The 27,625-nt window shown below is 35.4% G+C and overlaps 1 protein-coding gene across 12 annotated transcripts in view; it reads right to left on the bottom strand.

The window, feature by feature from the left end:
• The window catches only part of GLRA3 (glycine receptor alpha 3), a 488,702-nt gene that overhangs the window by 118,831 nt on the left and 342,246 nt on the right, over window positions 1-27,625 (bottom strand). For all 12 annotated transcript variants that reach the window (XM_084997706.1, XM_084997695.1, XM_084997696.1 and 9 more), the window contains one exon: window positions 10,402-10,469. In XM_084997706.1, the coding sequence (XP_084853832.1) occupies window positions 10,402-10,469 (68 nt within the window). The remainder of the gene's footprint in view (window positions 1-10,401; window positions 10,470-27,625) is intronic.

The following is a 27,625-nucleotide window of genomic DNA, read 5'->3' as shown; positions in this document are numbered from 1 at the left end:
TTTTTATGTATAACCCAGAGATATACACAAAGTATATAAACAGATATCCAATATATCTGAATTATTAGAACTTCACAAAGAGGGCAATTTGTGGAAAAGATCTCCAAAAAGAGGCATAGTGGAAAAAAAGAAAGGTTGAGAAACATTGCCTTAGAAAAAAAACTAAATAGAAAAAAGGGATACAGAGCATATTAATTTCTTTTTCTGTCTGCTGTCAACTTTTGATTAATCATACTTAATTTTATCATGCCTGGGTGAGGAAGAGTAATTACTTTTATAGCGAATTAAATATGATAAAGGTAAAATATATTCAGAATCTAAATGTTTAGCATTTTTAGCAGCTGCTTCTTGGGACAGGTATATAACAAGCTTCTAATACAGGATACATTCCAATGGTCAGTGATCACTGAAAAATGGGATGAGCAGAAACTAAAGGAAGGCCTAATGTGGATAAGAAATGGTTCTAGGGGAGAGAAAACCAATGCAAGAATAATCTAAAGCAAACAAAATGACTTCCACCAAAGAAAGGGGTTACATTTCATCTCATCAGCTCAGAGAGGAATCTGACTGTTCTTTTACTACCTCTGGGGGAGAGTCTTGTGTCTGGCCAAAGGCTTCCTGGAAGTCTGGAAGTGAAATAACATTGCTGCTTAACACCACTAAAGGGACAGAGGCAACTCTAGTGGAGAGAGAGGGAGACAGGAGTTCAGTAGGATAAAGTAGGGAGGAATTCTTCGCTAATTCCAGAAGTCAGTGGAAAGAAGTCCCTGTTGGGCTGGAAGACTTAAGGAAGAAGCAAGCACTCCCAAATGTCTTCTCTACCCTAAGAAGAAGAAGAAGACTTTATTATCATCTGCAGATAAATTAAATGGGCTTTGCCCAGGACTGATTTGTGAATATCGGCATTTTATCTACTTAATGTTGATATATGTTATAAGCTCATTTTTGTTAATTAAATCTCTTAATATACCTTTGTGGCAGGATGATTTGTTTTTACGCCTTAGGTAGTCTCTGAAGCATTGGCAATATTCCAATAAACGACTAAGAAGAATTTTCAAAAGATGGTACAGATTATAGAGATACTTATGTGCTGATAAACCTATGTTTCTTCATGCTCTCCCATAACACAAATAGTCCATTATCAAGCCTCCTTGATGAGACTGAAAGAAAATGATTTCCCTGATATTTTAAAGACCAAATCTTGAAGTATTAAACTCATCTGGGGGGGATGTATACATATATATCAGTGTTGAGTAAGAATTTTCCATCTTGTAAGGACTCCCTAAGCAACCTGAGCTGCCTGACTCCACTGCCTGATCTGCTGTATTTGATGGGACATTTTTGGCACGGCCCCAGGTGCCTGTCCATCTGAACTGTTTGAAGCCCATCTGAAGCATAGTTAGCTGGCTTGCTGTTTTGTAGATAGGCTCTTAGTTTCATCACAGCAACAGAAACTATCTTCTGACTGGTCTAGAGAATATTGGTGTTAAATCTTAACTCATTCATCTGTCAGGGATTCAGCATCACAGCTAAAGAGCCATCTGCAATTTAAATTGATTACCAAGTATTTAACATTCATTTACAAGCTAAATCCAAGCCTAAGTAACAAATTATGACTCATGCCAGTCATCTGGGAGAACACAATTCCCCATATTGCTGCCCGTTTTATCTTTAGAGGTTGAAATGACATTTTGGAGTGTATTCTTTCAGAAAATCGAATTCTCTTAGAAAAAGGTTCACGATGATAAATGCCTTGAGGAGAAACACCACTCATGGAATCAGATCACTTTCTCTGTCTTGATAGGTGACCAACAAAAGTGTTTAATTGATCTGGTACCAGTGAATTCTATAAAATGTGGTTTGCATGACGACATGCAAATAATAGTCACTTTCCATTACAATTTAGCTTTACAGTAGGCAGAAAGAGGAGAGTTAAGTGACATAAATCTTTGATACTACACTTACCCCTATAATCACCCTCATCTTTTCCCAACTCAAATATTCCATAATGCCTACACAAAATACAATGAACCTTATAATCTACTCAGCCAGAGTAAAAGGAGACTGTACAAAGATATGAGGGAGAGAATAAATAACGGGAAAAGTTGGATTTCACTGGTGGCCTAGTGGTTAAGGATAAGGATTCAGCATTGTCGTTGCTCTGGTGCAGGCTGGATCCCTGGATTCCCCATGCCACAGATGCAGCCAAAAGAATAAAAATAAAAAGTAAATAAAAGAGAGAAGTTTTAGGAGTATGTGCCCAGCAACCTCCCTCTCTGCATACAGTTTTCTGTCTTAGCATCAGTTTCTCTTTGGCACTTTCACCTCATAGAATCAGAAATATGCTTTGAAACATTGTGTTTGTTTTAAGAACACTGTAGCACAACTAGATAATTATATCCTTTGCGGCATCCTTTGTAAGAAAATTTACCTGTGTGAACAAGATCTTAGCCCCTCTCTTTTTGAGACACAGTGATTATAAGGACGGTCTTGTGGAAGACTACACCAGGCAGAGATTTATTCCTGTTTCTGATGGGGTCACCAAGATGTGTAACCTTCATGCATACCTATCTTTCTGCAACCTTTCCCATAAATATGCCCTGCTTCTAATTCATGCTTATAAATGAGAGTTCAGAACACATTCATGCTGCCAGTCACTGGTTACTCATGCTTGAAATTAAAAATCCTTCAGACCATTGCCACTGTTATATTTGGTGAGGCTTTACCTATTACTCAAAGTAAGAAAAATAAGACAGCAAGGATAAGATGTTAACAGATATAATGTGAAAAAGATAACAGGATGTTTTCAGGTTATTCTGAAATTAAGTAAAATAGCATCTATCTAATCATATGCTACACTAACATTATTAAATTTAGAACTATGAATTAGACAGAACTATTCATGGAATACTACTATGGCATTCATGATGTGACCGTACCTTTACAAGAACTGAACTGGTTGGCAATAGATAGAAAGGACCAATGACTCATTTGAGATAAAGATTACTGAAGGACAGAAAACATGGGTTTTTTCAAATTATGCACACATTTATTTCCTAATGTAAAGAAAAAAAAATTACTGTGAAACCTACTTGATACCTGAAATAACTGATTTTAATATTTCTGATTTTTAAACATTATTCTTCCAATCACTATAAGAAGCACTAAATAATAGCTTTAATTTCTTATCATAGACAAATATCCATACAAAATGTTAGCATTCTTAATGAATTTGTCTCTCCATCAATGCAGCTGAAAAGGCAAATGCTTTTTGGGGAAAGATCATAAAATTACATGGGAAGATTTGAATAAAAAAGCCAAGTTCATTTGGGCAATATGAGCCAATATTATACGATAGTTTCTTAGCTCCTATTTTAGAAATTGTAGCACCAATTTAAGACAGTGACCAGGACTTAAGAGCCCATAAACAAATAATACTGCAAAGCAATAAAAATAACAGTTGATCCACTGTGCGCTGAGTACACAATAGCAAATTCCTCTTTTTAGAAACCATACCCTTTGTTAGTCTCTGTGTGTGTATGTGTGTGTGTAAAATTCAACAATATATATTTAAGAGTTACTCTATGCTAAGATTGTCCTAGTTGTTGATATAATGATGAATTTACAGAGTGAACTGCTGCTTCATGGAGCCTATTATCAAAAATTTTAAATAAAGGCTGATAGATTAAACCAAACATTAAAAGGGAAAAGATAAATAAAACTTAAAAGTAAGTTGGATAAAATAATAAGATGCCAATGAAGTCTATTTGATAAATCAGTACAAGGAGTTAAATGCCTTACTAACAGAGCCAAACAAAGTAGCATTAAAAAGAAACCTGCGATCATCATAGTGTGTGAATGAATTACCTTTAGGTAAGTCATTGAGTTATTTGCACTGAAGGAATCAAAAATGGATTTATATGCAGCTTATTGGGACTCCTATGAATCCCCCATAATTTATTTATTAATGACAATTCTTAAAGAAAGGGAATATGTAGCACAGAAATATAGAGATAGAAACTCTGGAGCGAATGAGGTTAAAATATCCAGTGTAACTGGTTTCAAGAAAGAACAAATGGAAAGATAAAAATTGAGTAGTATTATTCTTAGAAGAATATTAACATTACTCATAGATTTAAAAAGCAGCAAAAATCCCTTGTAGAATAAAAATCTGTATGTAGTGGAAAAAAGAATAGCTAAAACCACACTACCAATAATAGGAATGAAGAACACTGTAAACCAACTATAATGGGAAAAATAAAAATCATTAGAAAAAAAGAAATTAAAGACATTACAAATATCCCTTAGATGAAAGGATGAGGTATTGTAAATAAGTGTATGTTGATAATTTGAAAAATTTAAAGAAATGGACAAATTCCTTGAAATAAAAACTTTTGTGAATTGCACCCAATAGGAAAGCTGAATAGTCCTATATTTGGTCACAGAATGAGATCTATCATTTAAAACCTTTCAATAAATAAAATGACTGACCCAGAAAGCATTGTTGGTGATATTTACCAAATAACTTATGGAAGAAATAACACTGGTTTTGCATAAACTATTTTAAAAAGCAGAGGAAGAAGGAGTATTTCCTAATTTTTGAAACTAGCATAGTATTGTTACCATACACTGCTTCTGACATTGCAGAAAAAGAAAATTATAGTTCAATATTCAGAATGAGCATAGCAGCAAAAATCTTAAATCAAATACTAGAAAATTAAATTGAGCAATACACAAAAAGGATAACAAACTGTGATCAAATGGGGTGTATCCAAGAAATGTAAGATGATTTCCTATTTGAAAATCAATTTGTATTTAATGTATTTGTACAGAGTCCATATTCTTAACAGAATGAAGGAGAGCAGTCAATCAGCTCAATGAATACTGAGACTGCACTGAAGAAAATTCAATGTCTCTTCGTGATTAAAAAAAAAAATCAAAATTCAGCATACAAGTAATGAAAGAAAACTCCTTCAATCGGATAAAAGTCAGATTTGCACCAAAAAATCGAGTTATTTGTGAATACAACAGTGTAACAATTCTGTTTATATTTTTTCTTCATGCAGAATGAAATTTTATGTCGTGATATCAAATACAGGAACAAAGCTTCTTTGGGGAAGGCAGAGAAACAGTGCTTTGGGCAAGAGTTCATGGTCCACTTCAATTTATTTGTAATATTTAATTTCTTAAGATGGTGATAGGTGTATAAGTGTCACTTAACATGCATAGGTAATAACTTTATTTGCTAATAAAGCTTTATTTAGTAAAAAAAAAAATACATGTAGAAAAAGAATGAGTAGGAGTGTAAAGATTCCATTAGGAATATGTAAATGAACACTATCAATTTTTTATGCCATATTAGCTTAGATTTCTCTGGAGAATCTAATGATTCAGTGATCCAAACTAGCATCTACATGTGCATGATTATTGTGGCAACTAAAATCTGAACCTATCATTTGTGTGGAAAACTGAAAAACTGTACCATTTGACAATTCTGCTGGATCAGAGCAGATCTTCAGACACTCTCACCCAGACTCACCCAGCCCCACTACATGTCTCTGTATGCAGGCATCTGAAAAAGCATTATAACAAAACATCTCACCTTTTTTGTTTGTTTGCTTGTTTTTATTTTGTAAAAATAATTTCTTCTATGGGCACTGATGAAAAGCCATGGTTCAATGAGTAAATATTGACTTAAGGGACACAACAGAGCAATTATCTCTCCAACATATGTGTGACAAGATGGAGAGCCATCTGTTTTCCAAAGATAGCAGGTTAAGCCAGGATCTCCACTTTGAAATGCTGCTCTATATCCACTTTGAATAGCCAAACTACTACATAGGTATATATGAGTTTTTTAAAAAAGCCCAACTTACAAATACTGTCATCCCATCGTATAATCCTTATCCACGATTCATCACAGGTTTACAAGAGTTTGCTTACAATAAGTTACTCAACATGGAGTTCCCCTCATGGCTCAGTGGTTAACGAATCCAACTAGGAATGATGAGGTTGCAGGTTCGATCCCTGGCCTGCTCAGTGGGTTAAGGATCTGGCGTTGCCATGGGCTGTGGTGTGGGCTGCAGACATGGCTCAGATCTCCCATTGCTGTGGCTGTGGTGTAGGCCGGCGGCTACAGCTCTGATTCAATCCCTAGCCTGGGAACCTCCATATGCCCTGGTGTGGCCCTAGAAAAGACAAAAAGACAAAACAAACAAACAAACAAAAAAAAAACACAAACAAACAAAAAAAAACCAATAAGTTACTCAACGTGGAGATGCTGCACTTCACCTCATTGTAACTATATATAAAACAATTATGAGTCACTCTTGTCACCACAATTTTAAAAGACAGGATATTTTCATTTAAAATTAATAAAATTATTAATTTAAAATTATTAATTTTAAAATATAGGATAGACTTGCCTCTCTCACCAAGGCCATGTTGCAAAGCAATGGGGAAGTGACTGTAATAATAGTAAACTAGTTTCTTTTTTTTCTTTTTTTGGTCTTTTTAGGGCTGCACCCACAGCACATGGAAGTTCCCAGGCTAGAGACTGAATAGGAGCTGTAGCTGCTGACCTATACCACAGCCACAGCAAAGCCAGATCCAAGCCGAGTCTGTAACCTACACTACAGCTTGCAGAATGCTGGATCTTTTAACCCACTGAGCAAGGCCAGGGATCAAACCTGCATCCCCATGGATACTAGTTGGATTCTTAACCTGCTTAGCCACAATGGGAACTCCTAGTTTCATTTTTAATTTAATCTTTTTAAATACTTAGTTTCCAACCATTGTTAAATCATTATCTGCTGAAGAAGAATGTGAAATTGGGATGATGGAGGCTGAACAAATCTTTAGAGAATCTCATTAGATATAATGACATCTGACTCAAATGTGAGGGAAATAGGAAGTTTAGCATTTCTACAATATACACAAAAATTTCAAGGACTGTATGTCAAGAATAATAAAATTGTGCTCAAGTGAGAATGGTTGGCACCACATTAGGTTAATTAGACAAAATAAACATTGGGGAAGGATACATTTAGCAATTAAAAAGAAATTCGAGCTCGTGCTATTGGAAAAATGCACATAAATATTAAGAAAAACAAAGCTGGTGCAAGAAGATGCAAAATATGTTAAAGATTTGAATTAAAATAATCAAAAAATGGCTAAAGAAGTGGAATATCTACTAGAGAAATTTTCTCAAGAATCAAATGATTGCCTCAAATGGGACTAAAGTTGTATTTTAAAAAAGAGTAGAGATACAATATGTTAGAAACTAGACCACAGAGGGAGCTTAATATACTGGCCAGTAAAGACAGCCAACATGGTTAAGACCTTTGTTAAGCAAGTTATACAGATTGGGAGAATTGTTTAGTTTTATTTAAGATATGAATTCTCAGATGCAAAGATATTCATTAATGACTACAGGTCATTTGGAATTTTATCCTCTCAATGTAATACATTGCTCAGTTGAATTCAGTTATTTGTACTGTAAGAACAAAAGTAACTAGTATGAAAATGTGTTAACAGGAGTTCCCGTCGTGGCACAGTGGTTAACGAATCCGACTAGGAACCATGAGGTTGCGGGTTCGGTCCCTGCCCTTGCTCAGTGGGTTAACGATCCGGCGTTGCCGTGAGCTGTGGTGTAGGGTGCAGACGCGGCTCGGATCCCGCGTTGCTGTGGCTCTGGCGTAGGACAGTGGCTACAGCTCCGATTCAACCCCTAGCCTGGGAACCTCCATATGCCACGGGAGCGGCCCAAGAAATAGCAACAACAACAACAACAACAACAACAACAACAACAAAAAGACAAAAAAAAAAAAAAGAACTGTGTCCATTAAGGGCAAAACAGTTTGAAATTGAATGCTACAGTTATTAAAAGAAATGTAAAACTTGGCTTTCTGGACTGATTTGTTTGCCCAGGGGTCAGAATAACAAGACTATTTTAGTTTGTTTGGGGTGCGGCGGGCAGAAGAATGGGGACCAAAGATTTAAAAAAAAATGTGTTAACAAATTAAGGATTTTTTAAAATCAATTAAACAATATTATGGCATGTAAAACAATGAGATGAAGTTTAGTTGCAGAGCTGTGATGGTAGAAACAATGAATAAAATACATCAAAGTAATCAAGTGGCAGCAAAAGATATACCAACTTAAAAGATATACCAACTTGTAATTTTCTCAATGCCTATGTTCATGGACACCATATTGAAACTGTTCTTACACCATTAAATTTTTTTGCAAATATTAAATCTGATTATGTGAACAGAAATAATGCCACATATTTAGAAGTTTAGAAGACTAAAAAGAAAGATACCAAGGGGGGCTTAGTTGAGTTTTATAATACTTTATCTCTGGGGTGTTTGACTAATGTTCACTGATACTGCTTGTGACTCTGAAGAGGAAAGTAATAGATGCTAAAAATGATTTCAAAGGGGTACATTATGATGGACTACAAAGAAACAGACAATGCTGGAGAAGGGAAGTAAAGCTGAGTGGATCACTAGAAGAATGTATTTGCAATATTCTGCAAGCCTTTTGTATAATATTATTCTGCAAAGGAAGTCTGCCTAAAATTATTAAGGGTAAGAAATTTAGCAGGTATAATCATCCTATGGAAGGTAATCTATAATCTCTTAGTTGCAGACTGATGAATTATGTCATAAAAAGCAAAGACCTTCAGGAACTTGACAATCTTTGAGGTTTTAATGGGGAGGAAATCTGGCCATGTCTTTCTTTTTTCCAAATCCCTTCCTCCACCCCACAAAGACAAGTACGACTAAAAATCTTTCCAGCTATTGCTGTTGAAACTGTTTTGCAGAAGCAATCTTGGAAAAGAGAAAGTATAAACAGTTCCAGGTTTTCAGGATGATACAGTGTCGTGTAGTAGCAATTAATATGAGAATGATGCCAGGACTAGAAATATAATTTGGGAAGTCCAAGTAGAAAAAAATCTAGTAGACAGTCCTTTATCTTTAAATATGATTTGAAGTGGATATGTACAAATACAAGATATAAATCAGGGCTATATATTGAACCAGAATCCAGGCTATGCCAACGTCTGAAACGGGATTATAGTAACTGTAGAGTCAAAACTGTACTAGAACCAAACTGTGCTTATGCTAACAAATTATATGCATTTTCTCTGTGTTTGCATTTATGTACATGTTTTCATGTTAATTTATGTACTGCAATGAAGATAATTCTACATACTGCTCAGTTCTTTTCCACCAATCCTTTCATTTTAATTATATTGAGCTTGAACAGAACCAAAGAAATGCCACTAAATGACTAAATATTGCAAGCATGAGGAAAAAAGCATTTTTAAAAGTGGTGCCTGAATAAAGTCTCTTACTTTAAGAAAGATCCTCTATAAACACACACATGCACACACACACACATACACACACAGCTACACAGTCTTCCTCATATAATAATTTGCACATTAGAAAATTCACTATCAAATCATTCTGATACATATAAGAATTATTCTCTTAATAATGGTTTTGGAGCTATAAATCTTTAAGTATTTCATATCGCATTTTAGCTAAAATCAACTTTGAAAATTAGTGCAAATTATACTTGCTAAATTTAGGAATGGAGTATAATTCCAGGTAATTTAAGAATCACAATACATGGTTTCATTTTTTTTTTTAAAGTTACTGCTAGAAAATTTTACAGTTATTCAGTAGTTCATTTGTCTATCTCTGCATTTTATTTTAGCTAAAATATTCAATGAAAGCTCAGGGCAAAGAAGAGATACAACATGATCTTTAGAGAAAGATAAAATTCAAAACAGAATAAATCGGTTTGGAATGATAATTTTTGGCTTTAATAACTTGATTGTGCAAAATGTCCTCAATTACGTAGTAATGAAGTTTCAGTTCAGTGAATTTAGTTAAATTAAAGCATATACTACATGTTCCAAAATATTTATGATATTTGAAAAAATACTATCTTCATTTGGAAAGGTAATCAAATAAAATACTTAAAATAACATTATAAACACATTTATAAGTATTCAGAATAACTAAACATGAAATTATCTACTCCTATGCTGAGGTCTGGCTATTAAGGAGCATTGGAAATAAATAAATAATTCATGTAGTAAAATTTTAGTTTTATTTGGAGATCCAGTATTTAATTACTGAAGTGGAAAATATCAATCATGCTTTCACTTACATTTATACATTTATACCTAATATATCATCTCTAACTGAAACATTTTTTTACCTGCTGCTGATTGTAATTTAATTATACCATTAATTTTATCTTTAAAACCTCATTATATGAATTTGGGCTTTAAATTAAATAACATCAGCAGAAAAATTGCCATTGAAGTGATTATAGATTACTCCAGTGTGAAATTTATTCAGAGTAGACGTGCCTACCTACCATGGTTGTCTCGGCAATAGAACCAAAGCTGTTTATGAATATGTTGCATGTGACATTAACTGGAGGACCTGAAAAAGAAATTAAAACAGAAGGGTGTTTAGATGCTTAACTAAAATATTTTCAAAAATAAATAAATAAAATATTTTCATATAATTCCATGTTTCTAATTTGTAGGGTTTTTTTGTTTTATTTTGTTTGATTTTTTTTTTTTTTAATGGCTGTACACATGGCATATGGAAGTGCCTGGGCCAGGGACTGAGTCTGGCAATGCCAGATCTTTAATCGGCTGCACCAGGCAGGGGATCAAACCTGCACCACTGAAGCAACCTGAGCCCCTATAGTCAGATTCTTAACCCATTGTGCCACAGTGGGAACTCCCAAAAGAATTTTTTAATATGTACATACATAGATGCTTAAAATTGAAGGCAACCCTCCTTTGAAGAAATCTGGATTGCACATCTCAAGTTTACCGTCTCCTCTGAACACTGAAGATACCTACTGTATGTCATTAACCTCTTTTGGTCTCAGTTTCCTTGATTTAGAAATCTCTAACAGCTCTGCAGATATCTGGTTAATAAAGCCAACACCTGAGCCCCATTAGGGAATTTTGATTCCCCGACCCCCACCTCTGCATGTATGGGCAGTATTTTCCTGTTTATTTCCACGTCGTATAAATTTTAATTAAAAATTGGATACTTAGATAATATAATGTAGCAACTCTCTAAACCAGACCTCCCACTTCCATCCCATAGTTTGTTGTCCTTGCTGGTGTTTCTTATTGCTGTTGTTTGTTATTTAGTGACTTACCTGGATGAATACTTGTAAAGTGTATTTCCTTAGAGTATGTAGCCACTGAAGTGCCTGCTCGGTGAGCCCATGGACAATTAATGATTGGTCAGAGGTTTCCTGAATGGCTTGAACCAATGTCTTTCCCCTTTGCCAAAGGACTTCATGCATTTGGCAGGGGACATGCCCTTAATGCTTATGCCTTACCCTGCACTTATTGTTTGCAGGGGGTTTGAGGTCAGCCAGAGGTGAAAGGTCGGAAACCTAGGACTTTTCTGGTTAGCACACAGCCCTACACATAGGTGTAGACTCTAGATCTACAACAGAAAGTAACATTTCCTTTTTTCTTTTTTGGCCACGACCACGGCATGTGAAAGTTCCCAGGCCAGGGATCGAACCCAAGCCACAGCAGTGACAATGCCAATTCCTTAACTGCTAGGCCACCAGGGAATCCCAATAAGTAACATTTCAAAGCTGCCTATGGGTCTGTCGTAAGCGGACAGATCTTTTTCTGAAATTTTTGTTCAGGCTCCTGTTTGCCAATGAATATCACAGCCTTAGGCAGCTGCAATGTTAAACAATTTTCTGTGATTGCTTCCAACAAATGCCCTGGCAATAAGATTTCCCACTCAGAGAGTTCCCAAAGTTAAGTAATGACAAGCCCTCTGAGTGGGACTCATGCGGAGTGGGCTAGATAGGCCAACAGCAACATAGCTCTGAGAGAACTTGTGAGAAGCAAAAGGGGGCTGCCCCCTGTCATAGCTGCTGGAACGCTAGATTTTACAGTTTCTGTGATTGAGAGGATACTAGTTTTCAAGGCTATCAGAAAGCTGGGGAGTGAGCCAGATTAAACACCTTCTATTTTTAGAGAAATTCATCAGTTTTTCTTGAATAAACATTCCTCAGGGTGTTACAAGCTTTTGGTTAATTTTCAGAGTTCCGAAGGTTAATTTGAAAATGTTGCCAGTGTTTTTGTTGCTCTTTTGAAGGAAAGAATTTACAGAGATCCTCACTTCCCCAATGCCAAAAGTCCCCTATAAGTATTTGATTTAGTATTCTCATAAAACACAAGGATTATTATTATTATTGGCCACACTCGTGCAGAAGTTCCAGGATCAAACCTGCGCCATACAGTGACCCCAGTCACAGCAGTGACAATGCCAGATCCTTACCCTGCTCAACCACCAGGGAATTCCAAAACCCCAAATTTTTGTATTTATGATACCCATTCATTCACTTGTTTCTAAAATATCTAAAAATCTGTGCACACCAAATTGAAGAAAGGCAAAAGTGATTATCATCTAGTAGGGCAGAAGGATAGGAATCAGTAAATTGTTGAGAACTTGTTACCAGGTATTATGCTGTTTTGTTCCTAGATACCACTGAATCATGTAACACTGACAGTGGGTAATAGTCCACCATTTACGTATTAGGAAATGAAAGCTCAGAGAGGATACATAAGATGCTAATAAATAGCACAGTCAGAGCCTGAAACATTGGTCTGATTCTAAGGATCATCTTTTCCTGCCATATCAAGTTGTTCCCCAACCTTTTTCACATCACATAATCTTCAAAGCATTTCATTATCTGGTTACAAACTTTGTTATTAGGTTCATAGCTACATAAACAAAAGCACTGAAATACTGTGTGATAGGGGTTAAAATAACTCAGTTAATCTCCTCCTAAGTTAGTCAGATAAAACCACACACAAGAACGGATATCAAAGCCTAATAAATTTTGGTGGTTTTTTTTTTTTTTTAACCTGAAGATAACTGAGTCACTTAATTTTATAAGGTGCATTACCAAAAAAAAAAAAAAAAAAAAAAAAAGAGCCAGCCACTTGCCCTATACCCCATTTACCCTCACTAGAGAGAATCATTTTAACTCATTTAATAGACACTTTGGGTATTTACCTCAGTTTCTCTGAATAGGTTTATTTTACTCCTTTAGATGTTTTCATTTTAGACATAATGCTCTGACCCCCACACGATTTTGCTTTCTTTTACAAACTATCCCCACTCCTACTAATATAAACTTTTTCTCTGGCCTCCCATCACTCAAATGCAGTTAAACTGTCACTGTTGTTTGATCAGTATTCACTTTTTTACATTATTATGACAAGGTAAATATTACCTCCAACTAACTATATAATACGTTATAGTTACTCTTCCTTTCCTGCAGAACATTCTCCTGAGGTCAATCATTGTTTTACATATTTCACACAGTTTACTGCATATATATCATTAACTTATTCTCAAGTTCTGAAATGTCTACATTGTGTTTCAATATTAGACTCATCAGACAGTCTATTAACCTAATCTCCCTTCAGATTCACTCCATCCTAGATTTGTTGTCCTGAAGCACAACAGCCACCCAGTGCTCTCCCACAATCCTCCTATTGGAGATATCACCCTCTCTTTTATGGGACCTCCTTTCATGGCCTCAGATCTTCTTCCTTTTTGGTTCATTTCTTCATTTTAGTGGAACATGTCCTTTAGTAATTTATTGAGAAATGGTGCATAGGAATGTGAAACTTTTCAGAAATGCTTGTTCACAAATGTTCTTTTTAAGGCTCTCACTCTTAATTAACATCTAGATTTGATACAAAATGTTAGCCTGAAAATTTTTTTTCTTCTCAATTTTAAAGACGTTCTTCATTATCTTCTATTTTCTAGTATTTTTGCTGAAAAGTCCCAAGACATTCTGATTCTTGATCCTTTGTAAAGATAAAAATGGTGTTCCCTTTGTACCAATATTTTTTTCTTTTAAACAACTGCTTAGTTAGTTAAGAGTTTATCATTTGAAGTTTTAATTACATTGTCCTTAATTACTGGTACATAATGTTCACCTTTGTTTTTTTCACTCACTAATAGCACTTATCTTGCTGGAATAAGAGATAAAAAACCCAAAAATTATTTTAAAATAAAGTATATTTATAGTACTATGAATCCTGTGTACATTGAAATCATCTGGTGATCTTTAAAAACAATTGATAACTTCAAATGTAGTTGGCATGTGTGCAACCAAGGCACTGGTATTTCTAAAAGCTTCCTACATGACACAGATGTGCATGAAGGAATTTCAGACTAGGAAACATCTGTAGCCATTACAACAGGGGGCTAAAAATGAACTTGGATTTTCACAGAAATAAGAGAGCTAGAGAGAAGGGAGTTAGGACTTAGAATATTGGAAATACAAAGCTATTCATTTTAATAAGAGAGTTGCCTATAATACATATGGTCAACTTGCTAATAAAACATAATAGATTGTTATGTACTTAGAAAAAAGCCAAATGAACTTGGATTTTCACAGAAATAAGAGAACTAGAGAGAGGAGAGTCAGGAATTAGAATAATGAAAATATAAAGCTATTCATTTTAATAAGAGAGTTGCCCATTTTAAATATGGTCAATGTGCTAATAAAACATAGTAGATTGTTATGTACTTAGAGCCCAAAGTCTGTTGAGTGTCAAGATGCAGGAACATAACATTCAAACAGATATAGAAGCTACATTGTTTTAAATATAAAGGATGGACATATAAGAAAACATCATAAAAGTTCTGAATCCTAGAGATGCTCTAATTATCTATTACCAGTGGAAAGTTTTTTAACTTAATTTTTCTTTCAAAATTTATTGGTTATTTCTAAATAGCAACAATTTTTTTTTAATTTGTAGGGTGATAGAGATGTCTTATTTGTCACTAGGTAGGAAAAGAGAAAGCACAGATATTTTATCCTATTATCATTTTATCCCATCATAAAGAGAAATATGAAGTCACAGTTAACTGTTAGAAAACATGTTGTGTGTGTGTGTATTTAACTTAAATATAAGTCTAAAGTGGTGAATTCTGAGATATATACACAAGTGAACTAGAACCTTTTTATTTTCTTTTTTTTTTTTAGGCTTTATCTAAAATTTGCCTACAATTTTTTTTTTTTAGGCATATACCCCATATGGAAATACCTGCCCAGAGATCAAACAGACCCACAGCTGTGACCTACCCCACAGGTGCAGCAACACCAAATCCTTAACCCACTGAGCCACTGTGGGAACTCCTGGAACTTGAGAAACTAAAAACTGATCTTTGATATTTTCTAGACTATTTTCGCTTTTTCTCAAGAACTCTAAAACTCTGCTATTTTCCTTTAATCTTGGAAATATCCTTTAACTTGAGATAAATTCTGTTGTGCTTTATTGACTCACAACCTTTGGAAAAGAAAAAACACAAAAGCTTTAGTATTGGGTTAATTCATCTTCCAATAAAATGCAGATGGAGGTACATCACTTTTGGATGAACATGGCCCCATATGAAGCTGCTGTGACAGAACTGCCAGCTCCATTTGACTGTCATCTCTTTGGCTGACATTGAAATAAAACAGTGGGGAGATGATTTTCTTATTTTAAGTTAGCAAGGGACAGGGTCTTTATTATTTTGGTTTCATTGTCTAAGTTTAATTATTATGCATAGAATTACAGATAATATTGGTGAGAAATAGGACGAAGGTTAAAATTAAGCATAGGTTTCAGTGACCTGAAGTTAGTACAGTCTGTTTTGATGCACTTCAGTGTCCCTCGAGGGCAGGTGCTGTGTGGCACATCCTAATGATTCCAGAAAGGTTCTGAAAGCAGCAGTATGAAGTACCATGTTAGGAGGAGGACTCCTTTGATGGATTTGCTTTTCTCTCTAAAATCCCATGTTTCCATCGAAGAGCAATGATCAAAGAAGAAGTAACTACTATAGGCTTTTTCAGTTGGGAGCATGACGCCTCACACGATATGAAACAGATTCTAGCCCTTGCCTCTCCAACATGCGTCCCATCAGATGCAGGAAGCTCTTTCTAAAAGCAGAAAGTTAGCCTGGTTTCAAAATCTAAAATGCACATGGTTGGAAAATAAATCAATAATCAGTGGTCTCAGGTCTAAGCTTTTTTTTTTTTTGTCTAATACATCAGTCATCAGATGTGTTCCTTGCCTGGTTACTAGGACAGTACAAAAGTGCTATTTGGTTTCCATCTCACTACTTATTTCTGTATATATTCTCTTCTTCAGCAGAAAGAAAAGTGAATAGATTCAGACAACAAGGTTGAATTTCAGATTTCAAAAATACAGATCCATAGATGGAATTTATCTCTTTTTTAAATTTAAAAAACATGGAGTTCCTACTGTGGCACAGTGGGTTAAGAATCAGACTGCAGCTCAGGTCACTGCAGAGAAGCAGGTTCAACTCCTGGCCCAGTGTAATGGGTTAAATGATCAAGCACTGCTGCAGCTTAAATGATCAAGCACTGCTGCAGCTGTGGCTCAGATTCAGTCCCTGGCCCAGGAACTTCCATATGCCACTGGTGCAGCTTTAAAAACAAATGAATAAAAAAAAATAAAATTTAAAAAGCATATTAAGGTGTGAAGCAATTTGGAAATAAAATGTATCATTTTTAAGGATAGTCTTGGTCTAGATCATAGAATTTATTCAATGTAGTACCAAGGTATTTGGAATTTATTTCATAAACATGAAGGAGTCATTACAGATTCTTGATCATGAGAGTGTAGCAAACCAACACAATATGGTAGAAAGGATGGCAAAAGTTTAGAGACAGAGGAAACAGTTAGGGGTTTATTGTAATGGTTCAGATGGGAGACAGAATGGCTCTGACCAAGAACAGTGACAGTGGAGACAGGTTACAGCACCATGTTTATAAAGCACTATATCCCTTACATTAAGCTTCTGGTCCATGTCAGATCAGGGCAGCAGTTTTGAAGGAGTCTTTCTACTCTCACCATATACTTACTATAAAATGAAGCTTAGAAAAGACTGCAGATCTTCTATTACCGTTACAGAGAGCACCTGTTTGGTAGTCGTTGACCAATCTGGTACTTCTCTGTGCCAAAGCAAAAGCTGTTATATCCATCTAAAACACTGCTATGTTTAGCAACAGAGCAAATAACTGCTATAGCATCCATATGACAAACTGTGCTCTAAAATTGTTCATTGCATTAGCCGTCGTTGACCTGAAAAGCAAATGACAGTAGCTGCAGATGCTTTCAGAAGCATATTTTCTTTTGGAGATCTCTTGAAGAAATAGAACATGGCTTTTACGTTCAGAGATGAATGAAAGCAAAATGACAAAATAAAATGCAAAGCCTTGTCGTTATGTCGTTATATTGTGACTCATAATGGGGAAAAATTGTTCACCAGGCAGATCTTGAGGAAACAAAGAGAAAAACAGACAAACAAAAAATAATCCAAGTGTTCATGAAAATGACTCTAAAGAAATTTTTTCTTTTTATGGCCACACCTGCGAAATATGGAAGTTCCTGGGCTAGGAGTCAAATTGGAGCTGCAGCCACACGCCTATACCACAGCCATAGTAACACCAGATCCAAGCTGTATCTGTGACCTATGTGGCATCTTGTGACAAGGCTGGATCCTTAACCTACTGCACCAGGCCAGGGATCAAACTAGCGCCTCCACAGGGACAAGCCAGATGATTAACCAACCATGCCACAGTGGAAACTCCCTAAAGAATTTTTAATGTAATGTTGCATTAAAGCCTCACCTTTAAAAGACATAAGAATGCAACTGAAAGATTAAATTTCAAAAAAAACAAAACAAAACAAAACTGTTTAGTGATTTGTTTTTATTTTAGATAAATATATATTTATTAGTCATGTCATGAGGAAATATTTTATTTTTTAATTGACAAAAGCATACTTGATAACTTTAAGGCCAGATTTTAAATCATTTGTTAGATACTTGAAAAAAGATTTGAAAATTATGGCATAGGAGTTCGGTCACGGCTCATTGGAAACAAGTCTGACTGGCATCATGAGGACAGGGGTTTGATCAGTGTGTTAAGGATCCGGTGTTGCCATGAGTTATGATGCAGGTCACAGATATGACTCAGATCTAGCATTGCTATGGCTGTGGTGTAGACCGGAGGCTACAGCTCCAATTTGACCCCTGGCCTCGGAACCTCCATAAGCTGCAGGTGCTCCCTAAAAAGACCAAAAAAAAAAAAAATGATGGCATAAAAATAGCATCCAGTTTATTCTTTCCTTTCCCTCCCCTTTCTTGCTTGAAAATGTAATCCAAAAGCCATTCAATCCAGCAACACAAGATAGGCTTTGGCACTAGGGCAGGCTTTGGGCACTGTGGTCAGCTTAGAGCGGAAGGAGAAGGACACAGAGGGGAAGGATTGCCTGGGATGTCAGGGGCTGAGTGAGTGAGCAGCCCGGTGTGGGGTATTAGAACCAGGGAATGGTGAGGAGGGTGTGCACAGGAGGGCACCCTAACACAGGGAGTCAGAGTCTGAACAGGACCCAAGGGCATTTGTGTAGGAGAGGGAGATATGCATTGTGTATGATCAAATATGTAATTATATTAAGGGTAATGGAGCCAGATGTCTTACTGTCAGATAACATAGTTAAAAGGAAACTCAGAAACTAGAATAAAACCTACGGTATGGAGATATCAGTGTGAACTCAGGGTTTTCAATAGCTAGAGAAGTAAATATATAGATGTAAATTAATATATAAATGTACATACATGTGTATCTATGTGTGTACATATGCATATGGGTGTATGTAGTGTATGTATGCATAGTTATGCATATATGTGTAGGCACCGACTTGCCAATTAATCAAAGTGAACATCATTAGTAATGATAAAAATTAACATGATCCACAATCTGATAGGATGCAACTAGAATATAGCATCATTTTTGTGATATTCCTATTAAGATGAATTACCTAAACTGAAGTATGAGGAAACATCAGACTAAGGCAAATCGAAGAACATTCTGTTAAATAAAGGAATAATAATATTTTTTAAATGCTAAGATCATGACTGTCATAGGAAGAATGAGGTTTTGTTCTTGACTGAGGGAGACAATGAGAAATGACATGTAAGAAACAAGACATGATTCTATACTGGATTCTTTGGCTGTGAAGCCATTATTCAAGGAATTGATAAAATCTGAATGATTGATAAAATTCAAGGTATTCATAAAATTTGAATTGACAAAATTGCTACTATCTGCAAATTAGATAGTAGCACTATATCGATGTTAATCTGCTCATGTCAAAGACTAGGCTGGTTATTTAAGAGAATGTTCTTATCTTGTATGATACACTCAAGTATTAGGGCATCAAGTCAACTACATACTTTCAAGTGGTTTAGGGAAAAAATCATTTTGTGTTATACTTGCAAATCTTGTTAACTTGAGATTATTTCAAAATTTCTGTTAGTTTGAGATTGTTTCAAAAATTTAAAAAAGAGAAATAACTACTACAAAGAGAATATATTAAAAAATAACAAAATATAAAAATGTAGGGTGCAGAATTTAATCTGTGAGCATTTCAGGTATTCATCTACCGTTTTAGAAAGATTTATTATTAAAGAGATTCTTCTTGTTAAAATGACCTTGTATTATATAAAAATGCAAATAGAAAATACAGCTTTTTCAAAAAATAACTGCAAATTTTATTCAAGAACAGTAGTGTCTGGATGGTAGGAATAATTACAATGGATAACGAAGATTCCAACACTTTCTTTGGGAAAAAATACAGGTAGAAATGAGTATTGGGTACGCATACCATTCTGAGGATAGAATATGTTATTGCAGAATAGACTCTATGAAAATTGGATTTGTGATGTGGGAGAAAGGGATTAATACGGAGAAATATTACAGATGAAAAGACGGAAACCACATTGTGAAGGCAAACAATGTTATTTCCAGATAAAGAGAGTGGCCATTGGAGACAGAATGAAAAAACTTAACAAAAATGCAATAAATGTGTAGGAGGAATGAACAATTGGGTGATTGCTGATAGAGTACTTTCTGCCTGGAGCCAAATGACTTCGGGTTATTAAAAACCAACTGAAGTCCGAAACAACATGGTCAAAGGAAAGAAGTAAAATCTAGAAAAAGGTGGTAAGATAGTCTCAGGAAATGATATTTGATTGTCTATGGTTGTACTTTTATTTGCTCTTCAATTGCATTTTATCTGTTAAACTGGCTTCTAGTTAAAATGACTCCTGGAAGCTTTGATTTCAAGATGGAGGATTAAGCATAGTTTTCTTTCTCTCAAAGGACATGACATTATTGAATAAAAATGAGACTAGATATATCACACCACAGAGAATGGAAGGAAAGGCAGAACTGGTTTAATGACAAAAAATAAAATGCAGAAGAAAATGGTTAGCAGATGAAAAGGAGCAAAGCCTAAATTAAATGCAGGCTAGGATGCAAGGAGAAGGAATCAAAGCTGACAGATGGGCTAAGAGATGGAAAACTCAGGGTCATCATCCACCTAAAGGAGGTGGGGAGTTAGATCGGGCTGCAGAGGAGGCCGTGGACACCTGATTCAGGAAGCTTCCTGCTTCCCACCCATAGTCCCTTAGAGCAGGGCGGCCTAGGGTTTCCATGGGGTTTCAAGGATGCACATAACTTTGTTGTGTACTTTTTTTCTTTTTTTTTTTTTTTTGCAAATATGGTTCATTAAGGTGGTTGGAAATAATATGATTCTGTAAGCAACACTTACTTTTTTTGGCCACTCTTGCAGCATGGGGAAGTACCTGGGCCAGGGATTGAACCCATGCCACAGGAGTGTCCCAAGACACGTGACTACACTGGGTCCTTAACCTGCTTTGGCACCAGGGAACTCCAGTAATGCTTACTTTTAAAGTGTTTTCTTTTCCCAGCTTTAATGAGATAAAATTGACATACAATATTGTGTAAGTTTAAGATGTATGGCCTGTTGATTCGAGACACTTACATATTGCGATATGATTAGGACATCATATTGGACATCGGCAAACACCTACATGATGTCATAATTATTTATTTATTTATTTATTTATTTGCTTTTTAGGGCTGCACATGTGGCATATGGAAGTTCCCAGGCTAGGGGTCGAATCAGACACAGCCATAGCAACACGGAATCCGAGCTGTGTCTGCAACCTACACCACAACACACAGCAACACTGGATCCTTAACCCACTGAGAGAGGCCAGAGAGAGAACCCACATCTTCATTGATACTAGTCTGGTTTGTTATCACTGAGCCACAACGGGAGCCCCAATTCTTTCTTTCTTTTCTTTTTCTTTCTTTCTTTCTTTCTGATGACAACATTTAACATCCACTCTTTTAAAACCTTCTAAGTATGTAGTACAATATTGTTGACTATAATCATCATGGTATACATTAGATTCCCAGAACTTATTCAACTTCTAATTCTTTGTAAATAAAAAAGATGCTTGGGGATAACAAGGTGCCTGACAGCATTTCAAAACTAAAGTCCTCTGTAGTCCAGCATCTGGAAAACCTCAGAACAAAGCTTAGTTGTCACTCACTTAAAGCAAAGCTGTGCCCAGGGCAGTGATGGGTCTACCGACTTCCTTTTCCAGAGAAAGAAACAGCAGAAAACCACCTCCCTCCTTACACAGTCGACAAAAAAAATATCAGTACCAGGCAAATCATCTCGGTCCTTCCTGAACTACAGAGTGTTTCTATTGCATATAAGAAAACTAACAGCTTAAAACTAAATGTCCACCATCAGATGAATGGATTAAGATGTGGTACATATATACAACAGAATACTACTCAGCCATAAAACAGAATGATATAATGCCTTTTTCAGCAACATGGATGCAACTAGAGATGACCATACTAAGTGAAATAAAAGAAAAAGAAAGAAAGAAAAAGAAAAAAATCATATGATACCACTTACATGTGGAATCTAATAAAAATTATACAAATGAACTTGTTTACAAAACAGAAACAGACCCACGGACATAGAGAACAGACTTGTGGTTTCCAAAGGGGAGGGAGTGGGATGGACTAGGAGGTTGGGGTTAGTAGATGAAAACTATTACATTCAGAATGGATAAGCAATTAAGATCCTACTGTATAGCACAGGAGTCCATATCCTATCTCCTGGGCTAGACCATGATGGAAAAGCATATTTTTAAAAAAGAATGTATATAAATACACTCTTTGCTATACAGCAGAAATTGGCACAACATTGTAAATCAACCACACTTCAATAAAAATTTTAAAAAAGAAAAAAACTGATGGCTTTAAAAGAGTGAATAAGATGAATAAACATAATTGTACCTGTAGGAAGAAAAGAGAAATCATTAGGCAGGAAAGAAAAACAGAAAAGGTGGCATGCAAGAACAGAGGCATCAAATTAGCAGACTAGTTAGTGCACAGAAATCTCGTAAAACCTTCTTTGGAAAAGGCCTAGAAATCCATCAATGAGATTAAACAGGTGCTCACCAGAGGTAACCAATTTTCCTTTTGGAGCACTTGCCTCAAAGAAGTAGAATCATGTTTAAGGAATATTGACGCAAGGAACTGATGCTCTTTTAGCACTAATATTTTTGGACAATTTAATTTTTACCAAGTTCAGATAAACGATTTTTACTATTTTCATAAAAAAACCAAACAGATAAACATAGCACCTGCCTAGCAACCTGTGTCACAGCCTTCCCAAGGTCTGTGTGGTTTATGCCTGGCATTGTGGTGTTTTCTCTCACTGTACCTCTTCTGCTTTCTGCTTTGCCTTAAATAGGAACTGTTCTGAAGGAAATAGATTTCAAATTCCAGAAAAGAAGTGGAAGCCTCTACCTATTATTTTTGTTTTTCAAAATGGAAATAACTGTTTCTAGACACACCATTGCTCTTTCTAAAACCAAATTTTTAAAATAATGATTTGTGCAAAAGTCTAATTTCTTTTTAATGATTAACTACTTTAGTGACAAATGAGCTTTATTTGATAATTCCTTTTTAGCAGACCCCCAGATTATTTCTAAACCCAATTATTGTTATTAAATACATTCTTATAATAGTTCAAAAATCATTACATTTAACAGGACTAAGATATAACAGAGATTTCATGCCCAAATTATTCCAAAGGAACCGAGTCTTTCTTGGCGTAACCTGGGTCTCAGAAAGGTTTAAGATGACTTATGACTAGTTTGGCAGGGAAGAGACAGTTGTTTAATCAGTGAAAAAGAAAGAATTTTAGTGAGTCAGGCACCTAAATGTTTTAATTTCTTTTAATATTTATTTTTATAAATAGCTAACATTCATGTTTAATTATTAAGATAACTTTCAATTGAAGACACTGTTCTGCCTGTGTTCAGGACCAATTTAAAGTCCTTTAAGAGAATTATTTACTCCTAGTATTGTGTGATGCATTTTAATTACATTTAAAATATTTAATCTTAAGCAAGTCAGATTTTTAAAAGATGTAGTTTTTTGTTAGAGAAATGACACAAAACAGTACAAAGAAGTATCATCATTTTGGCTAAAGAAAAATGTCTACATCAAGAGTTTTAAAAAGTTAGCAGTATATAAAAGAGTAAATACCGAGTTACACTTCACAAAGTCATTTTATATTCTTTAATAATTGTTATTCACTATGGCCTGCAAGATAAATTCCATTTTAAAGTAAATGTACTTGTGAAAACAATCACAAATTTGAAATCAGTACTCTAGAAATCAGTTTTATAATAATGCATTTAAGGCTGAAGTAATTAATATTATTTTTAAATGTTACAAATGTGAAAGGTGAAAATGCTATCACATTATTACTATAATTTGCACTTCATTAATTGCTAATGAGGTTGAACATTCTTATTTATTTTCTATAAATTGTCTGACAATGTCTCTACTTAGACTTTTTGTTTTCCTCTTGTAAAATTTATAAATTGCTGAGAGGTCAAACATACAGGTTTTCCCCAATAATTTTATAAAAACACTTTCCTATTGTCTGATCACTTATCTACATATTTTCTAAGGTTTTTTTTTCCATTAACATTTTAAGCCATAAAGATGGGAGGCCGAAATCATTTAAGTTATTGTAATATATTGTCACATCTATTTGGCAAATTTCTGTCCCTACTCTTCTTTTAATATATACAATTAATTCTGCTCATTTACTTTTTTAAAAAAAAACTTAGGCCATGGAGTTCCCGTCGTGGAACAGTGGTTAAAGAATCCGGCTAGGAACCATGAGGTTGCAGGTTCGATCCCTGGCCTTGCTCAGTGGGTTAAGGATCTGACGTCGCCGTGAGCTGTGGTGTAGGTTGCAGACGCGGCTCGGATCCCACCTTGCTGTGGCTCTGGTGTAGGCTGGCAGCTACAGCTCCCATTAGACCCCTAGCCTGGGAACCTCCATATGCCGCGGGAGCGGCCCAAGAAATGGCAAAAAAAAAAAAGAAAAAACTTAGGCCAGTGGCATATCACATTATTGATAATCATCCCCTTAAAGTTTCACAGTGTTAATTCCTGGGCTTTGCAAATAGGAAGGGAAAGTATATATAAGACCCATTTTCAATTAGTTCATTTGATTTCCTTTGTTGGATAAATGATTGAAGTAATAAAATAAAACTTTCCAGAAAACAGCAAACTCACTGGGATCACTGATGTGTCATTAGTAGCTTATTGTATTTTTATTAAGAAATCCATTAGTCTGTTTATGTGCTTTTTAAATGCTCACAGATATTTAAAAATAGAATATATTTTCATCTTTAATTTTCAGTGAAATTAAAGCAATACTTCTGAATCACTGAATAGTCACCATAATGAATTCACTAATTACTAATTATGTTTCTTGTTTACTCATATGACACCTGCTTTATCTTTCAAGTTCAATTCAAAGTTTGTTCTCAACCTAATGTCAGGAATACTGCTTTCCCTCAATTTGTAAAAGATCCTCATAATGCTGAAATTTCTCATCTCAATTGCACAGGATATCGCTTAAGCTGAACTATTTTCTCACAGCTTGCATTCACTGTTTTCTTCCTGTGGTGACAAAAATATTTGTGCTCAAAATGCTCAAAACCAAATCAAGAAATGCAATCCACAATTTAAATCTTAATTTTCTACTTAAAATTTATCAATAAATATTACCTCTATCTTTTTTTCCTGCTACCTGTTCTAGGTATTTACCAATACTGTCTAATTAATTCTTACACCTCTGCTAAGCATTTTTTTTTCTCCTGTAAGAACAAATTCAGGGGGAAAAAACTACTGTAGACAAAATTGTTTTTCTTTTCACCTTTAACAATGAAAATAGCTTAAGTGGATCACATGGAAGAAGTATTTATTCTTGTAATTTAGATTATTTTCTTTATTGAATAAAATAATATCCAAGACATATTAAATAAGTAGGGACATAGGAACAGCATTCCAATCTTTCATCCTAGATTAATTTACAGGACATATTGTGGTTCTGGGTAACTCACATATAACTTGTATAAATATGTTTTTTATCACTATACTAAACAGAAGAACAAAAAGGAGTACTCTCAAACTGATAATTACACTCTCTTCTATAAATTTAAGTAGAATATCTGGCAGGTGATTAACATTTAATTTCTTAAATGCTATCAGTGGCTTTTAGTTATCCAAACCCTTTCCTAGTACCTAAGTTCAACAAATGTTGGATTCTTCACAATACAGAGAGTCCTACTGTGGTGAATTTAAAACATGCGAAGGGTTTATTGCCAGCCTCAAAGAAGCTTCCATTCCAGTTTATTGAGGATATATATACTAGAGTTTACTACATGGACATGTAATTTCCTAAAACAAATTATCGTCACAATAAGTATAGGCAAACCTAGGATATACTGTGGGGTTTTGTTCCATACTACTGCAATAAAGAAAAAATTGCCATAAAGTGAGTCACACAAAGTAATTTGGTTTCCCAGTGATATAAAAGTTATGCTTATTATACTCTAGTCTATTAAGTGTAATAAAATTATATCAAAGAAAAAAAATGTGTACTTTAGTTTAAAAATATTTCTTGCTAAAAAATGCTAACCATCATCTGAGCCTACAGCAAGTTGTAATCTTTTTGCTGGTGGAGGGTCTTGCCACAATATTGATGGCTAGTGGCTGATCAGGGTGATGTTTGTTGAAGGCTGAGGCAATTTCTTAAGACACCAGTGAAGGCTGCCACATTGATTGACTCTTCCGTTTATGAATGATTTCTCTGTAGCATGCAATGCTGTTTGATGGCATTTTACCCACAGTAGAACTTCTTTCAAATCTGGAGTTAATACTTTCAAATCCTGCTGCTGCTTTATCAACCACATTTAGGTAACATTCTAAGTCCTTTGTTGTCAATTCAACAATCTTCACAGCATCTGCCCCAAGAGTAGTTCCATCTCAAGAAACCACTTTCTTTGCTCGTCCCTAAGAAGCACCTCTTCATCCATTAAAACTTTACCACGAGATGGCAGCAATTCAGTCACATCTTTAAGCACTACTTCTTTTTTTTTTTTTTTTTTTTTTTTTTGTCTTTTTGTTGTTGTTGTTGTTGTTGTTGCTATTTCTTGGGCCGCTCCCGCGGCATATGGAGGTTCCCAGGCTAGGGGTTGAATCGGAGCCGTAGCCACCGGCCTACGCCAGAGCCACAGCAACGCGGGATCCGAGCCGGATCTGCAACCTACACCACAGCTCACGGCAACGCCGGATCGTTAACCCACTGAGCAAGGGCAGGGACCGAACCCGCAACCTCATGGTTCCTAGTCGGATTCGTTAACCACTGCGCCACGACGGGAACTCCCAAGCACTACTTCTAATTCAAGTTCTCTTGCTATTTCTACCACCACCTACAGTAACTTCATCCACAGCAGTCTTGAACACCTCGAGATCATCCATGAGGACTTCTTCCAAACTGCTGTTAATTTTAATATTTTGACCTTTTCCCTTGAATCAAAAATATCCTTAATGGCATCTAGAATGATAAATTCTTATCCGAAGGTTTTCTTTCAACTTTTCCCAGATCACTGGAGGAATATCTATCTGTGACAGCTATAACTTTATGAAATATACTTTTTAAATAATAATACTTGAAAGCTGAAGGATTATTCCTTGATCCATACGCAGCAGAATGGATGTTGCATTAGTAGTCACAAAAACAACATTCATCTCACTGTACGTCTCCATCAAAGCTCTTGGGTGACCAGGTGCGTTGTCAATGTTTTAAAAGAAATCTTTTTTTCTGAGCAGTAAGTCTCAACAGTGGGCTTAAAATATTTAGTAAACCATGTTGTAAACAGATGTGCTGTCATCCAAGCTTTGTTATTCCCTTTATAGAGCAAAGGTAAAGTAGATTAGCCCTAGGTCAACCCCTAGCCCAGGAACTTCCATATGCCATAAGCACAGCCATAAAAATAAACAAACAAACAAATAAAAAAATAAAGCCATCAGCTGCATTAGTCCTTTGAATCTTTGAAGCCAGGCATTGACTTTTCCTCTCTACCTATGAAAGACCTGGATGGCATCTTCTAGTATAAGACTGTTTTATCAACTCTGAAAATCTGTTAGAGTCCCCCTTGTGGCTCAGCAGGTTAAGAACTCAACATAGTGTCTGTGAGGATGCAGGTTCAATCCCTGGCCTCAGCCATTGGGTTATAGATCC

Source organism: Sus scrofa, chromosome 14 (assembly GCF_054392235.1).
Source record: "Sus scrofa isolate SSC_HxYL_T2T_F1_AM1 chromosome 14, Sscrofa_HxYL_maternal_Yorkshire_Landrace_v2.0, whole genome shotgun sequence".
Taxonomy (NCBI): domain Eukaryota; kingdom Metazoa; phylum Chordata; class Mammalia; order Artiodactyla; family Suidae; genus Sus; species Sus scrofa.
Note: the sequence above shows the minus strand (reverse complement) of the source record. Positions and strands in the feature narration are given on the sequence as shown.